At 40.1% G+C, this 17,207-nt stretch overlaps 1 protein-coding gene across 1 annotated transcript in view; it reads right to left on the minus strand.

Moving 5' to 3' along the window:
* LOC135477119 (lactase/phlorizin hydrolase-like) overlaps nucleotides 1-17,207 on the minus strand; it is a 51,903-nt gene that overhangs the window by 8,684 nt on the left and 26,012 nt on the right. Inside the window, exons 18-25 of the mRNA XM_064757274.1 lie at nucleotides 10,346-10,519; nucleotides 9,888-10,015; nucleotides 8,623-8,880; nucleotides 7,455-7,638; nucleotides 6,776-7,015; nucleotides 5,738-5,867; nucleotides 3,903-4,090; nucleotides 2,832-3,056 (exon numbers count right to left, since the gene is read on the minus strand). Coding sequence (XP_064613344.1) covers nucleotides 2,832-3,056; nucleotides 3,903-4,090; nucleotides 5,738-5,867; nucleotides 6,776-7,015; nucleotides 7,455-7,638; nucleotides 8,623-8,880; nucleotides 9,888-10,015; nucleotides 10,346-10,519 — 1,527 coding nt within the window. The remainder of the gene's footprint in view (nucleotides 1-2,831; nucleotides 3,057-3,902; nucleotides 4,091-5,737; nucleotides 5,868-6,775; nucleotides 7,016-7,454; nucleotides 7,639-8,622; nucleotides 8,881-9,887; nucleotides 10,016-10,345; nucleotides 10,520-17,207) is intronic.

The raw sequence follows: 17,207 nt of genomic DNA on the forward strand, positions 1-17,207 counted from the left end.
CTTTGCGTAATCAGTTTGCCCAGAAATCGTTAGCGTGAATGTAGGACTGAACAATATATGTGTGCTGTGCGTAATCAATTTGCCTACAGATCATTAGCGTGAATGTAGGACTGGACGGTATATGTGTACTATGGTCAATCGGTTTGCCCAGAAATGGTTAGCGTGAATGTAGGATTGAACAATATTTATGTTCTATGCGTAATCAGTTTGCCCAAAAATGATTAGCGTGAATGTAGGACTGGACAAACTATGTGTGCTGTGCGTAATCAGTTTGCCCAGAAATGGTTGTCGTGAATATAGGACTGAACAATATATGTGTGCTGTGCGTAATCAGTTTGCCCACAAGTGGTTAGCGTGAATGTAGGACTGAACAATATATGTGTTCTATGCGTAATCAGTTTGCCCAGAAATCGTTAGCGTGAATGTATGATTAAACAATATTTATGTACTGTGCGTAATCAGTTTGCCCACAAATGGTTAGCGTGAAATTTTGACTGAACAAAATATGTGTACTGTGCGTAATCAGTTTGCCCAAAAATGGTTGGCGTGAATGTAGGAAAGAACAAATTATGTGTGCTGTGCGTAATCAGTTTGCCCAGAAATGGTTAGCGTGAATGTAGGACTGAACGAAATATGTGTACTGTGCGTAATCAGTTTGCCCACGAATGGTTAGCGTGAATGTAGGACTGAACAATATTTATGTGCTATGCGTAATCAGTTTGCCCACAAATGGTTGGCGTGAATGTAGGACTGAACAATATATGTGTGCTGCGCGTAATCAGCCTGCCAACAAATGGTTCTCGTGAATGTAGGACTGAACAATGTAGTGTGCTGTGCGTAATCAGTTTGCTCACAAATCGTTAGCGTGAATGTAGGACAAAACACTATTTGTGTGCTATGCGTAATCAGTATGCCCACATATAGTTAGCGTGAAGGTAGGACTGAACAATATATGTGTACTGTGCGTAATCATTTTCCGACAAATGGTTGGTGTGGATGTAGGAATGAACAATATACAAGACACAGCATAAGGCATAATTACTTTAGGAGAGAAAGGTTCCCTATTAGGGACATGTTAGAAATCTTGCGGACACCGTACTAAGGCGGACGTTGGAAATCAAATTTGACGTTCTATATTTATCCGTTAGGTATTTTGGGCAAAAATGTATGTTTGTTGTAAACAGTCCTGAGTACTATGCGTATAAATAATTTAAGAAATGAACCGTATAAAAAAAACGTTAAACGTATATGTATATAAGTATGAACGCACAGGTATGCATGGGGTTCAACTTCGTACCCCTCTTCGTCATACGATGACCATTAGGTCAGTGTACATGCATTGCCGCCCCTGAAGTATCAGGCCGAAGACACCAGACATATGTTGGCTGCTTACCGGCGTCTGGGAACTTCCAGAAAGTGATAAACATCACCTTCAGAGACACCACAGATAATCATCGTATACTTGATATCACCTTCGTGAACTTACTTTGACACTGAGGTAAGTTCTTTCTGGCTATTTTCCCATAGGAGCTGCTATATAAAATGTAGGCCTATACCAAACCCGACAGTATGCAAGTGCTCGTTGTGAGATTTTCGACTAATGTTTCTAGAAGTTGCGTTACTCGGATCATTGAGAAATTATCCTCACAAGAACTCACATTAAGTAATGTGTTCGTCCTCGTTACCAATCGCAGAAGACTTACATTACAGTGTAATTATATCATGCCGAAGACATGGAGGAAACCCGAGTACATTATAAAAGATTGCAGCACAGAGAGCAATACCAGAGCAGGAACGACAGTGTGATAGTTGGCAAACGGTTATATGTAACCGATGAAATGTGGTTTCTAGTCAATAGAGCACTGGTGCATACATACCTGGGAATTCACTTATATATTTATTTATTTATTTGGTTGGTGTTTCACGCCGTACTCAAGACCATTTCCCTTATACGACGGCGGTCAGCATTATGGTGGGAGGAAACCGGGCAGAACCCGGGGGAACCCACTTACGGTTGGAGAGGAAGCCAGCTCACTTATATAGGATGATTGGAGGTCATGCTGCTTCAGTCGACTGAAGCGTTGTTTTCGTCGTTTTTCAACCGTTTCCTCGTCACCAAGCAGGTTGGGTTCCAGTTCTCGTTAGTTCGACTGCAGCTTTACGTCAGGTGATTTGTAAGGTGTAACTGGAAAAGGGCAATGGCCTTATTGAAGGCGCATCAATTTCTCTTACCACCTTGCTCTAGCCTCTGAGAGCTGAGCGCCTAGTCATTACCGTTTTAAATTTTTTTCCTGACTCCCATTCGGGTTTGATCTCGGGGTCTCCCGACTTCGAGGCCAACGCTCTAACCGTTAGGCCACTGCTGATGGCAAATCGTCGTCATATGACTGACAAGTATGGTTTAAAAACAAGTATACATACATACATACATACATGCGCGCATACATACAAAACTGGTTTTGACTTAGATGTACTTAAAAATTTCAAATCGGATTTTCAAGCTAATTTGTGGGCCATAGGCCTTCAAACTGGGTTCATCTAGCAGATGTTCTCGCAATTGCCACCTTCTTCTTTGTTTGGCCGTACCGGCACCCTACCTATTATACAGCGCGAAGCATAAAATTTGGACTGAAGTCAAGAATCAATTCAGGAGTCGGTCTCATGTGTTTACTTTCACTGAGTTCATATGTTAGAGGGGAACAACTGAATTATGCAGATTTTTATTTTAATACACAAACTACATCCAGGTGAGATACTGTTTTGACATTAACAATGTATACAAAATCACCAGTAGATTAGCGTTAATCGGTCGGCAGTTTATTGTCTTCAACCAATCGGCTGTGAGATAACATCTGTGTAGGTCGGGTGGTAGCCGTTTCTCTTGATCAGATTACTGTAGAATCTCGCTGAGTCTTTGGCCACTCTCGGTCTCGCGGGATCCGTGAAGTTCACATAATGGAGACCGAACTTGTAATGGTAACCATCTGCCCACTCAAAGTTGTCCATCAGGCTCCAGTAAGTATACGCCTTCACATTACAGTTGTCCAATCGGATGGCTGGAAGCAAAGCACAGCCAAAGGGTATCGAATATAATCTATGGAGTTGAGTGTGTGGGAAAGAGACCGAAGTCTAAACATGAAGATTCAGAATAAAAATTCAGGTCTCTAATTATGAAACGAAAGACAAAGAGTCATTCTACAAGCAAACTCCACAATATCTTTTCCAAAGGCGAGAAGAAACATTAAAAGAAGAATCTTTCTGACATTCAACCCCTTAAAGGCAAAGAATACATTAACATGAAGTACATGTCAGATGAAAGACCATTAAATATTATTCGGGAAAATGGTTTGATTTACTGTTTTAGATTATTTTTCGACCTAGTAAAATGAATTTAAAACTATGGATTCTGCTCTGGCCTTCTACTTTTTGTCACTTGATAGATATAGATTGATATATTTCATCATCCAAAATGCATCATCATTTAGAGCTGTGAATGCATACAACAAATGGCCGTTGAAACCAACTATTTCAAGCCAAAAATATAGCTGTGACCTCACTGATATCCTCTGGGTCCCAACAGATCATCATAAAATCACAACAGATCATCATAAAATCACATGTTTTAAATGCATTTTAGTCGGTTTGAAAAATTCTACAAAAATAAATCCAACTATTTTCCCGGAGAGTGTTTAATAGTCTTTTATCTTATAAATACTTTATTTTAGTGTTTTCTTTGCATTCAAAATCATCCATAAAATTCGGTTAATTATGAAAAAAATGGGTTATAGTAGATTTTGACAGGGTATTTTTTTTGCTCTCCTTTCACACACTTATTTTGCATATATTCTTATTCAAAATCTATAAATAAATAAACAGAATAGAGAGGATGGGATGATACATGCCTTTGAGAACCTCATTGGTGTAATCCCTGATAAAATCTATTCTGAACCTATCGCTGGTGTCTCCCGTCATGTCGAAAATTCCATTCTCAGTGATGTAAACGGGTTGGTTGTTATAGCGATCCTTCACCCAGTTAAGTAGCTTCCGCAATCCCCAAGGAACTACCTTCAGCCAACTGGTGCCCACGGGACTGAGAGAAAACAATCCTCAAATAATGGCATATACCGACTTTTAAAATCTATAAAATGAAATACCCAAAAGCTATGTGGCAAATTTTCCCCAGACTAAATTTCTATTTGTTTTCAATGATAGATTTCTAATATAATATTTCTAATACACTAAAATGAGAAAAAGAAATTAGTGGATGTTCTGTATAAATGAGCAAAAGTATATGAACAGTGAATCCTAAACACAGAGACATCTGATGAAGGAACCGATCTGCGGACTTGATCGCGATTTAATCAGCCTAATTTCTGGATACTTACTGACAAGGTTCAATGTAAATTTCCAAATGTTCAAACCAGATCCCTGTTCAGGTCACAAGAAAACGCCCACACGTTCTTGGTTTGTTCTGACGATTGTCTTCACACTTATACGTTATAATAAAATATTCGAGAAAATATTAGAAGGCATTGCAATGTCCGCTGCGTCTCGGGCCCGTTTCACAAGGTGCACGTAGAGCTACGTTCGCGTAACTACAAAGACGGCGTTATACCTACAGTACAGGTGCCATGGAAGTTAAGTGCACGTAACGCCATGGATGTTTAGTGCACAAATTTTCGAAAACTCTTGTAAAAGTTCGATCTACAGTATAAATACCATGGACTTTTTACTGGCAAAACTGCTTTTCCACAAGCATATCACCAAGTATTTGGTTGCATATATTTGCGGTAGACCAAACTTGCTAAACATTTCCTATGGTGAAACCAATATGAGCTATATTATAATAATAACTTATTTAATAGCAAATTAACACCCAGTGTTTGTATTTTCTTTTAGCATAGCATGGAAGTCAATCAGACGGAAGTGAGCGGAGGGCAGAGATACATATATGTGTCAATCAGACGGAATTGGGTAGAGAGCAGAGATACATGTATGTGTCACTCAGGCGGAAGTGGGCTGAGGGCAGAGATACATATATGCGTCACTCAGGCGGAAGAGGGCGGAGGGCAGAGATACATATATGCGTCACTCAGGCGGAAGTGGGCGGAGGACAGAGATCGTTTGAAATTTTTGGCGAGAGGGCACAACTTTCAGATAGTGATGAGGCTGCGAGTGACGTCCCATTGGCGTTGCTAGGCACCCACCAAACTGCTGGCATAGGAAAATCCAGATTTGGACGATCAATCTATGTCCAGATTTTTATGGGTATAGACATCGAATGACAAAAACCGAATGGCTAGGAAAATATTATGACGTTGTGGATAGAGATATTAACTACAAAAACCTGTGTTCATATATATTTAATTTCTTTACATATTTGGCGCGGATTTGTGGTTTTACCAAAGCGTATATATTATTTATATTTTAATAACTGTATTTTAATATAAAATGTAGGAATTTAAAACTGCTGTGTTTTTATTACTTACGCCCCAATCCAAGCTTAGTAGGATGACGTCATAATACAAGTTCAGTCAACTTTAACATTCCTTACCTCACGCAACAAAACACGATGTCATACAAGACGTCTTGTGCGACGTCACACCATGTACACAAGTGTGTGAAGGCCTACAGCTAAAAACATTACTTAAACTTGTTCAAATACACAAAATCATGATATTGTCAAAATATAAATAACAAATACATTATTTTACAGCCTTTTTTTTTTTAAGTTTACCCCTTCCAGCTGGGATCAAACGTGATCTTGACGTCCTGGTCATATTCATACGACACCGGTTTTAGGGGGCGCTTGAAGTCGGATACGAGTTGTGTACTATAATGGTTAATACCAATGAAGTCTCCAGATCCTGTGGAAGAAAATGGAAGCTTGTTTCCGGTTTTGGTCGATGAAAGTCGAACTTTCTGACCAAGCTTAATTATAGGCATGCAGCGAAACAGGAAGTGGTGGTTTAATCTTTGTATTCTGATTTCCTTTACGTGTAAACCTGACCAACATCAAATAAGCGAACAATTCTTGCATAGCAGCAAACAAAATTGAAATGTATCAATACAATAAATCAATAAATAAAATACATTTACAAAATATTCCTTAAAAATGTATATTAACGATTTCATAACAAGTGTTTATGGACAGATCAAATTCATTCAGAGTGGTGGTGTAGTGGTCGCTAATTTTAATTTTAAATTTTATGTATTCCATTTTGTTTTTTCCCATATTCACAGAACTTGAAATAAACATCAATAGAAAGCCCACCTTACGATGCAAAACTTTGGCTGTATTTAAGTCAGTGAAACACAAAATCTAACTTAACCACTTCGGTGGCCTTATGGTTAGATCGTCCGCCTCGAAGTCGGGAGACCAGGATCAAACCCGGATCGGGTCATACCAAAGACTGTAAAAATGGTACTTGTTGCTGCCTCGCTTAGCGCACAGCACTAAGATGTTATAGCAAAGGACTGGATGGCCTGGTGTCAGTATAATGTGACTGGGTGGGGTGTCATTTCTGGTGTCTTCGGCATGATACTTCAGTGGCGGCAGCATTTTGGTGGCATGGACTCACCCAAGAATACACAGTATATGGCACACAACTAATGACTCCTCGTCGTTATACGACTTAAGAATTGTTAAAAGAAGAACAACTTTAAACCTCTTTTGCTTTTAAAAATTGACTGTTTAGGCTTACCTTTATTTCGCTGAATCTCAGCATAAGTAAAAAAAATGGAAGTCCTGATTTTGAAAGTAATGAATACCTACCTTTGTTACGTTGGATTTCTTCGTCACTAAAAAGCGGAAGTCGTGACACTGAATAACCCTGAGCACTGCTCTTATTGGCTACCAGCTCCTTCATCACATCCGGGTAATCTCCATTACCATATATGGGGTTGAGATACCAGCCCAGTTTAAACATGGCGGCTCTTTCGGCGGCGGCGATGTCTTCTGGGCTATTTGTTTTGGGCTCTTTCCACTGTAAGTCTGCGGTAAGTCCCACTTTACCTAGGATTATTACCAGCGAAATCCCGTTTTACAGCGACATTTATATTTCATCAGATACAGGCTCGTGTTCACGTGTCACCGCTGTCATTTTGAACAAAAAAGGGACGTTGTTAAGCTGAATTTTGCGCTACATGGAATCATTTCCCTTTCTCAGAGGAAATGTTTTAAGGCGACCAAAATCTAGACTGACATTCTACCACCCACAGAAGAATAGTTTGACAAAGCCGCCTTCTCTCAAAACATTTAACAAATTTTCAGCAGATTATTCTGTTAACTATAGCACAAATATTATGTTAATTCAACCCCAAAATTCTATATCACTATTAGAATAGTATTCTGAGTATGACATCGTGTGATGTTATAATAACAGAATACATTCCAGCATCACTTAGACAACAGACTTTCTATTTAAATGAACAGAATATGTTTTTGAGAGTACCTTGTTGACTTGGCTGGAAAAACTCTCTGTAAGTGTGATAAGCCTCGACATGTGACCGGATGATGTTATGAGCGGCGGTGTAGGGCGGACCGTACGGGACTTTATACCCGGGGGCAAACAGCCCGTTGCCATATCCCAACCACGTGGTCGCCCACGGCTCGTTAAAGGTAATCCAAAATTTCACCTAAATCATAAAATGGAACAAGAAGCGACTATGAGACAAAAGCATCACATTTAATTGATGATCATAAAGAACATCCATTACGCTAACGACAGTGTTCATTTTATTCTGTGGCGGTTGGACATTGGCCGAATTAATAGAGATTTCCGTATCCCACATATGTTAAGGCACAAATATCGCCTCCTAGAAAATCCACTGAATCGCCAACAAAATTAGAGAAGTTACAAAAATGTAGCACGAAATTCAGAACTTTTGACTGTGAACTTTTTTCTTTACCTTTGTTTTTTTTGTTGGGATCAAGGAAATATGAGTCAAAATCGTCAGTATGAGTTCTTAAAGGGTTAGATTGTGTGTAAGATGACACATCTTTATTTTCTGTTAGTTACAGCTAAAGCTTTAGACTCTGTAGCATGTATTTTGAAAGGAAAATTATCATTATGTTTAGCTTACACAGTCTTCAGCTTACACGAATGTAGATCCGTACAACAAGTACACTCTGAGGCAGATTACCTATTAATCAAGGTACACTGTCATATCATATTTACCCGTTATTCTCCACGCCATCGTCTGATTCGACGGACTTAAACACACTTGCCAGTGCTTTTTATTTAAGCCCTGGGTGTGAAATTTTAACACTTGACCTGTGGCTGAGGGATAAAACTCCACACACATGATCCCAGATGTTCAAAACTGTTTTAAGATTTAACACCAGATTTAACTTTACACCAAGTCTTCAATTTAGTCCAAAAATAATTATGTAACAGTATATTAAATATAAGCTATAAGTCTACTGCTGTTATACTTTGACTTTGGGCAACTGCATTGGCTGCTGAATTTGGCAAACATTTAAATATAAAAAGTGTCAATACCAGTATGAACTATTGCCCTTTCGTACAACTGGGCCTTGTGTGATTTAAATTCCCATATGCCCTTATCAGGATAATCTATGAAGTAGTTGCATGTTCTATGTGTAAGTACTGAACGTACCCGGTCTCCAAACGATCTGAAGCAAAGTTTAGCGTATTCGTTGAACGCATCTACAATGGTATCGTTCAACCAACCTCCGCTATCTTGCAAAGCCTGGGGAAGATCCCAGTGATACAAGGTTACCATGGGAACAATGTTAGCCCATACGAGAGAGTTGATGAGTTTGTTGTAATAATCGATGCCCTTCTGATTGATGACGCTTGTCGTTCCGTCAGGTAACAGTCTGCTCCAGGAGAGCGAAAAACGGTAGTGTTTCACCTGAACGAATTCAAAGCATAATGAATAACGTTATACATTTATTTATTTATTTTCTTTCTTTTTATTTGATTGATGTTTTACGCCGTACTCTAGAATATTTAACTTATGCGACGGCGGCCAGCCTTATGGTGGGAGGAAACATGTTATAGCCCGAAGGAAACCCACACCCATTCACAGGTTGCTCGGAGAGGAAGCCAGCATGAGCTCGACTTGAATTCAAAGCGAATGCATTGGTGATAGGCTCCTGAGTCATTGCACCGAGCTGGCTTGCTAATTCAGCACTTATTCATTTGGTGTTAACTCAGATTTGTCACGAATTTGTCACATGGCACCGTTGCCCAGCTTGATAGGTGGAGGAAATCAGCGGCAGGAATAAACCACCTGTTCTTGACATGTAAGTTATTGATGAATTCTTCCATGTATTATACACATTTTAACGGACTTATGGGGTCCAATAAGTGAGCCATGTTGCTGGAAGGCTTGTGACCTCTAACGAACAATATGTAAAGCTCGATTAAACGGGTAGTGGTCGTCTTGCGAGATGCGCGCTCAAACCCGACCATGGGTGGGGGTTTTGTACAATCCTTCGCTGTCACTAGTCGTGGGAACTTTTAAACATTTAAAGACGCTAAGATGTCCCTTGCCTAATGACCGACTACTTGTTTTTCACCGATAGTTCGAGGCCGGTGGTTTTATACCGGACACTCCGGCGTCTTCCACCCACAAGATGATGCATTGTATAAGCGAAAAAATCTTTAAAATGAAGTATGAACAACAATCGAGAAATAGTTGTGTCTGTTTTTAAATCCATAACAAAGGATGGCGAATAAAACAACAACAAACATGCTCCAATCTGATAATCGCTTTTCTCCTTCCACCATGCACTAACAAAATATTAGATTTAACATTATAAAGTTATGAGTAATATTACAGTTTTAAGAGTGTAAATGTGATACTGGTAGCCTATAATGCACACCGCCAGTATTACCTACGTAACGGTGACCTACCCCCATGCGTTGTAAATTCTTCACGTCTTCCTTCCACAGATGATAGCTGTCACAGGCCACGTCTCCATTCTCGTTGTTCCGGACGTTACCCTCGTGGGAGAACGTATCCCAAATACTAGGGCCCCGTCCTGTACACACGTGAGGGGAATGTAACGTGGTTTTAGGTACTGAATTTATTAATTAATCCATCATCAGTTTAAATATTGATCCGTATTGGGTATAACATCAAGCTGAAGGGTATGCTCCTAGATGGACGGCAGACATGATTAGAGTGGCCAAAAGTGAAACATTTTGTATTTGATTTGTGTTTTACGCCGTACTCAAGAATATTTCTTTTATACGACAGTGACCAATATTATGGCAAAAGTAAAACAACCGGAAGAAAACTTTACATGTACAGGGGAACAATTCAATAGAAAGATAGAATAGAATCTTTTGACTAACAATCCATCACTCACCGTCGGCGTTCCAGCCACCCTCTATCTGGTAAGCCGACGTGGCCGTACCCCACAGAAAGTCTGGCGGGAAATGTCCATAGTAAAACTGATGCTGAGGTAAAGATTCATTGAAAGCCGCGATAAGGCACAACAGCAACAGCAGCGTGGTCAAGGCCATTGCTTTGCAAAATTTTGCTGAAATTTCAAAACAGAATGGAGAATTCTGAGATCATTAAAATGCTGTTCTCAGACATGACTGTAATATCTAATGCATAGAGTATTTCCTTTCTTTAATGGTGCGGTCATCGCACCATGCCTTGTAGCATGCAAAAATAAAAGCATTTACTTCAAAATCAGCTCCACTAGATTTAACTCGTCATCTTTATTCCGCAGTAAGAAGCAGATACAAGTTAAGAACAGTGACATTTTTATAAGGATAACAGTTCCTTATTTATTTTTTTTACGACACAGCCATGCAGACACTAGCATCGCTATTAAGTTTTTAAAAAAGGAAGCTATTATCCATAATAAGTTTGTTAGTATACGTTACGATAGGTTTTACCTTCGAGTTAGTCTTCTGAGAACACTTATAACGGTCAGTCCACTGTCGATATGGCTGGCGTGACCCACATGATCAAACGCTGTATATCTTTGACGCCATCGAGGTCAAACCAGCTGTGATGTAGGTGTGAACAGGCAGCTGAAAAATTTGGATCATATCTAATCACTACCAATAGCTTTTGGGCCGAAGATTTTGAAACTCCGGGTCGGACTTGTGTATTAATGACGGCCATCTTTATGAACAGGAACACGGGAACACTTCTTCCGCCCCTTGGCAACACAGACGAGTTTACCTCAGCGAGCTATACTGTATTAAAATTTCATGTTGATGGATTTTTCTCCAAATATTTTACTGAAGCCAGCGCTGACCAATTTTTTGGCAGCGTATTTGTTTTGGAGATACACGGGCAAACGATGGTGGATCAGTCCAGGATAGCTGGATCATCACTTTGCAACGTGACTCCAATCATTGCACGAGTCTTTTCTGCTTGTTTTGAGTCCACGTCTGAACGATGTTGTGCTATATGGGTCTATGCCCTATTTTGACTGAGATTTTATACCCGTATGTGTACTAGGTGGGAAATTACAGATGATTTAGCTTATCACTAACGTTGTATACTTGTATTTTTCCCCTAAATTAACGTGGTTCATCCGTATGCGTAGTGAAATGTGATAAGAATAAAAAAAAAGCCATTTCCAAGTACCTGGTGCTTATTTTAATTCAAATAAATGTAAGATTCATAACATTCTTCTGGTGGACTAAGCATCCCCAGTAACTGGATTGCCAGAATGTGATAGTTGGTACATGGACTATAAGAATGTACTAGTTACTAAATGGACTACGAGAATGCGAAAGCTGGTAACTGGATTACGAAAACGTGAGTGTTTACAAATGGACTGCAAGAATGCAAAAGCTGGTAACTGAACTACGAGAATATGATGGTTGGTAACTGAAGTGGGAGAATGTGTTAGCTGGGACTGTAAGAATGCAAAAGTCGGTAAACAGACTACAAGATTGTTATAGGGAAAGTTGGCAAGTGAACTACGAGAATGGAATTATTGGTAACTGGACTACGAGGATATAATAGTTGGTAACTGAACTACGAAAATGTTATAGCGAAAGTTGGTAAGTGCACTATGAGAATGTAAATGTTGGTAACTGGACAACGAGAATGTAAAAGATGGTAACTGGATTGCCAGAATGTGATAGTTGGCAACTGGACTGCGAGAATGTGATAGATGGTAACTGGACTACGAGAATGTGATAGTTGGTAACCGGATTGCCAAAATGTGACAGTTGGTAACTGGGCTGCAAGAATGTGATGGTTGGTAACTGGATTGCCAGAAGGTGACAGTTGGTAACTGGAATGCGAGAATGTGATAGACGGTAACTGGATTGCGAGAATGTGACAGTTGGTAACTGGCCTGCAAGAATGTGATGGTTGGTAATTGGACTACGAAAATGTCATAGTTGGTAACTGGATTGCCAGAATGTGATAGATGGTAACTAGACTATAAGAACACAATAGTTAGTAGCTGGAGTACGAGAATGCGAAAGCTGGTAACTGGACTAGAAAAACGTCTTTGTTCACAAATGGACTGCAAGAATGCAAAAGTTGGTAACTGAACTACGAGAATATGATGGTTGGTAACTTGACTGCAAGAATGTAATTGTAGGCAACTGGTTTGCGAGAATGTGACAGTTGGTAACTGTACTGCGAGAATGTGATGGCTGGTTACTGGGCTGCGAGAACGTGATGGCTGGTAACTGGACTGCGAGAATATGATAGTATGGAATTGGACTACGAGAATGTGATAGTATGGAACTGGACTACGAGAATGCGATAGTTGGCAGCTGGATTGTGAGAATGCCAAAGTTGATAACTGGACTACGAGCATGCGAAAGTTGATAACTGGACTACGAGAATGTGATGGTTTTTAACTGGATTGCGAGAATGTAATGGTTGGTAACCGGACAGCGAGAATGCAAAAGATGTCAACTGGATTACGAGAATGTAATAGTATTGAACTGGGCTGCGAGAATGTGATAGATGGGAAGTGGACTGCGAGAGTTTGATAGTGGGGAAGTGGACTACGATAATGTTATAGCTGGTAAGTGGACTGTGAGTGTGATTGTTAGCAAGTGCATTACGAGAATGTGACAGTTGGTAACTGGACTGCGAGAATGTGATAACTGGTACCTGGACTGGGAGAATGTGATAGTTTGCAACTGGAGTACGAGAACGTGATAGTCAGTGACTGGATGGTAAGTTGGTAACTGGACTGCGAGAGTGTTATAGCTGATAACTGGACTGCGAGAGTGTGATTGTAGGTAACTGAACTACGAGAATGTAATAATTGACTACTGGAGAATGTGATAGTTGGTAACTGGGCTACGAGAATGTGACAGTTGGAAACTGGTTTGCGAGAATGTGATAGTTGGAAACTGTAATGTGAGAATGTGATGGTTGGTAACTGAACTACGAGAATGTAATAATTGACAACTGGATTGAGAGAATGTGACAGTCGGAAACTGGATTGCGAGAATGTCACAGTTGGTAAATGGACTGTGAGAATGTGACAGTTGGTAACTGGGCTGAGAGAATGTGACAGTTGGAAAGTGGACTGTGAGAATGTGATAATTTGTGACAGTTGGAAACTGGACTGCGAGAATGTGATAGTTGATAACTGAGTGCGAGAATGTGATGATTGGTATCTGAATTCGACATATCAATTCCATTTGGAAAGAAATTCCAAGCTGTTACTTGTACGCTAGGTTTTACCGCCAGTAGGCCTATACTGTATTTATAACAGGTATTCTATACAGGAATAGAACACTTTGTACCACAGGTCCAGGAAAACCGTACCCAGCCGAATGTCACCTGAGGGAGCTGAAGTTTACTTTTACCCTTACTCAGGGGAAAAGATCAACGAAAATGCTGACCGGATGGCTAAAGACTCATTGTTGCTCCTTGAAGTGTCTGTTTCAGTTAAGGTTCAGACTGGGGGCTGTGTCTTCTGCAAATCATTGTCATGATCGTGTCTTTTCCAGTTAAGGTTCAGATTGGGGCTGTGTCTCCTGCAAATCATTGTCATGATCGTGTCTTTTCCAGTTAAGCTTCAGACTGGGGGCTGTGTCTTCTGCAAATCATTGTCATGATCGTGTCTTTTCCAGTTAAACTTCAGAGTACGGGCTGTGTCTCCTGCAAATCATTGTCATGATGGTGTTTTCCAGTTAAACTTCAGACTGGGGGCTGTGTCTTCTGCAAATCATTGTCATGATGGTCTTTTCCAGTTAAGCTTCAGACTGGGGGCTGTGTCTTCTGCAAATCATTGTCATGATCGTGTCTTTTCCAGTTAAACTTCAGACTGGGGGCTGTGTCTCCTGCAAACCATTGTCATGATCGTGTCTTTTCCAGTTAAGCTTCAGGCTGGGGACAGTGTCTCCTGCAAATCATTGTCATGATCGTGTCTTTTCCAGTTAAACTTCAGGCTGGGGGCTGTGTCTCCTGCAAATCATTGTCGTGATTTGCAACCGTCTGTCTAAAATGCGCTTTATTCAACTATAGTCTTTTCTTTTAGAGAGTCGCCTATGTTAAGTTGTTAAGTAAATCAGCCATACTAGCTACCAAAATCTGAATAATTCTGACGACACCCGAGGCAATGGATATACTTGCCGTCGAAACGGAGCTTATACGGAGCCTATAGCCGAATATAGGCGACTTGCTAAAAGAAACCGACTATAAGATGTCGAAAGGCTGATATGTTACTTTTAAGGATTCTTTCTGAAATATGTCCATTACATGCACGTTTGCATAGAATAAATTGATGCCCTATAGGACTATCTCATCATTGCCAAATCTTTTAAATGCCACTTTTTATTAGGTGTACGTTATACTGCCTGTAGACCTACACCTCGGAAAGGTTTTTATTTTGTTCCTAATCTGGGCGTCAAGAAAGACATTCACATATCAGCTGTCAAACACAATGGACGTTCCCGGCCAATAAGCGTAAGACCACTTTCCACAAAACCTTTTGTAGAGCCAACAAAGAACTAAGAAAGTATATAAAGTATAAGAAATTGGAACGGTGTCATACGCATAGAAGGGGCCAACAGTTTTCAACGATGACGTAAAGACGCAAGGAGTGTTCTACACGAATGGATTAAATCAGTATCCAGTCGGTGTGCTTTGCCTATAACTGCCAGTATATCCAACGATCTTGTTCAAAACGATAAATATGCGTACCTTAACCCAGATGTAAGGGGAAGGACAAAGATTGGTGTCACACACAGCTACCAAATGAATTGTAACACACAGTGGTAAATCTGCTCAGAAAAAGATGAAATTTCAGCAAATAAATTTGATCAATTAAAGTTGTTTACCGTGTAATTCTGTTAACGAAACCTGTCGATGATTTTATTTGGTGTCTTGTGGCTTAAAATGAATCACAGGGTAACAACTCCAACCAACGATTGATATGCACATACTGGGAGAAGTAATGTTTCGTAACTATCGGCCTGAAAGATGAACTATATTCCGTTCCGTAGAAAATTATCTTTAAACACATTTATAAAGCCATCACCATTATCGACAACGCAGATGTGTAGAAGTGTGACTTCAATGAGATGGGCCTTGAAATGTTGTACGGTCAGCCGAACTTGTAATGCTTATGAGCTTAGTAATTCTGATGTACTGGAATGAATTACATATACGCCTTGTGGGCGTGGCCTGTATGTCTGACAAGACTATATCGATTTTTAAACCAGACAACCAATGGCAATAGAGAATCACGGGTGGGTATATGTATATGTACCAGGGACCCGTTCTGCGACGCAATCGCAAACTCCGCCTGGCGCAATTTCTATGACAACATATAGTGAAGAGATGCGTCACCATGGTAAATGCGCTTGGGGCAAGGTTGCGACAGATTGGTAAAACTACCCGAGGCACAGCTCAAGGTTGAGTAAAGTGTGTATTTTCCGTTGTGTATTTTTTATTGTTAATAACGTATAACAATTCTGACAATCAGTTTGCCCAAAATGATAATAGCTTTGAATAGGGAGCTTGTCCACCTTCACGTCTCAAACGCATTTGTAAAAATAAGTTACGTCAAATGGAACAATGGAATTGTACGGTGATTATAACTTTTCTGACTTAAGATCGCGATCGTATACCAAAACTGCCTGCTACATAATGTTGGTTTATGTAAATGGAAAATGTACCAGTCAGTAACTTCTGTTGAGTTCATTTTCAAATAAGTTCCACATCATGTTCATTGAGCAACTAACAACATACGGAAAAAATTGCGTAACATCTTTTTCAGGCAATTAAACTGCACATCTTTGATAATTACTAAATGTAACAGTTCACCAAAGGCAAGCATGTGTACTTAATATTAAATTTGGGACGACTGTAAATGTTTACAATCTATTGAGAAGACTTTAATTTTTGATTAAGTTACAATCCCTTCTTGCAATTAAGAGGCCGTCAATTGTATGCTGGGGCTACGATCGTGATCGTAGTGATTCATAATCAGTTTAAGCATAAGATCTCTTTCTGCCAGCCCACCTCGGGGGCGGTAGATCCAGGGTCAATCCTGGTTCGCGTCACACTTATAAACCTTATAAAAGAGGAAGTTATAACTGCCTCGCTTGGTGTTAAGGGGATAGTGCAACGACTGGTTGACCCATATCAGTATAATAGCTTGGGTGGGCCGCTTGCCTGCCTTCGGTAATTCGCCTCACGGAAGCAGCACAAGATAAAAGAGCGGAAGAAATCTGTCTTGCAACAACGAGGCACATTACCTGCATTCTAAGGATTCCGTCGTCGTGATATGACTGAAAAATTGTTAAGCAAGACGTTAAACCCAAAGCACTCACTCACTTTTTGCCAGCGGGCCCAGACTTTTCTAGTCGCGTGTATTAATCCAACCCTGAGGTCATTTTCATGAAGCTTATTTTAGTCGTGTTATGTAACCCTTATCTACGTGAACTCTACAACATATGTCGTCATGGCAGTAAATGCTTTACCTGACGATGTGACCTTCATGAAACCTACACCTTGCTATGTGTCTGTATGTTAGAAAGTATTTGATTTTATTGCTGCTGACAGCCATGCTCAAGCAAATTTTACACATACCCTGGCGGTGAGGAGGAAACTGAAGTGTCCGGAATACACCATCTGCTTTCGGATGTATCTGGCAAACTATCAAGTCATATTGGTGGCAGGCAGCGATCTTTATGTAAGACCACACAGAAAAACACCACTAACCAATATTGCCACCAAGACCAGAAGAACAATACAAGCAAGTGAGCTTTGAA

Source organism: Liolophura sinensis, chromosome 10 (assembly GCF_032854445.1).
Source record: "Liolophura sinensis isolate JHLJ2023 chromosome 10, CUHK_Ljap_v2, whole genome shotgun sequence".
Classification (NCBI taxonomy): domain Eukaryota; kingdom Metazoa; phylum Mollusca; class Polyplacophora; order Chitonida; family Chitonidae; genus Liolophura; species Liolophura sinensis.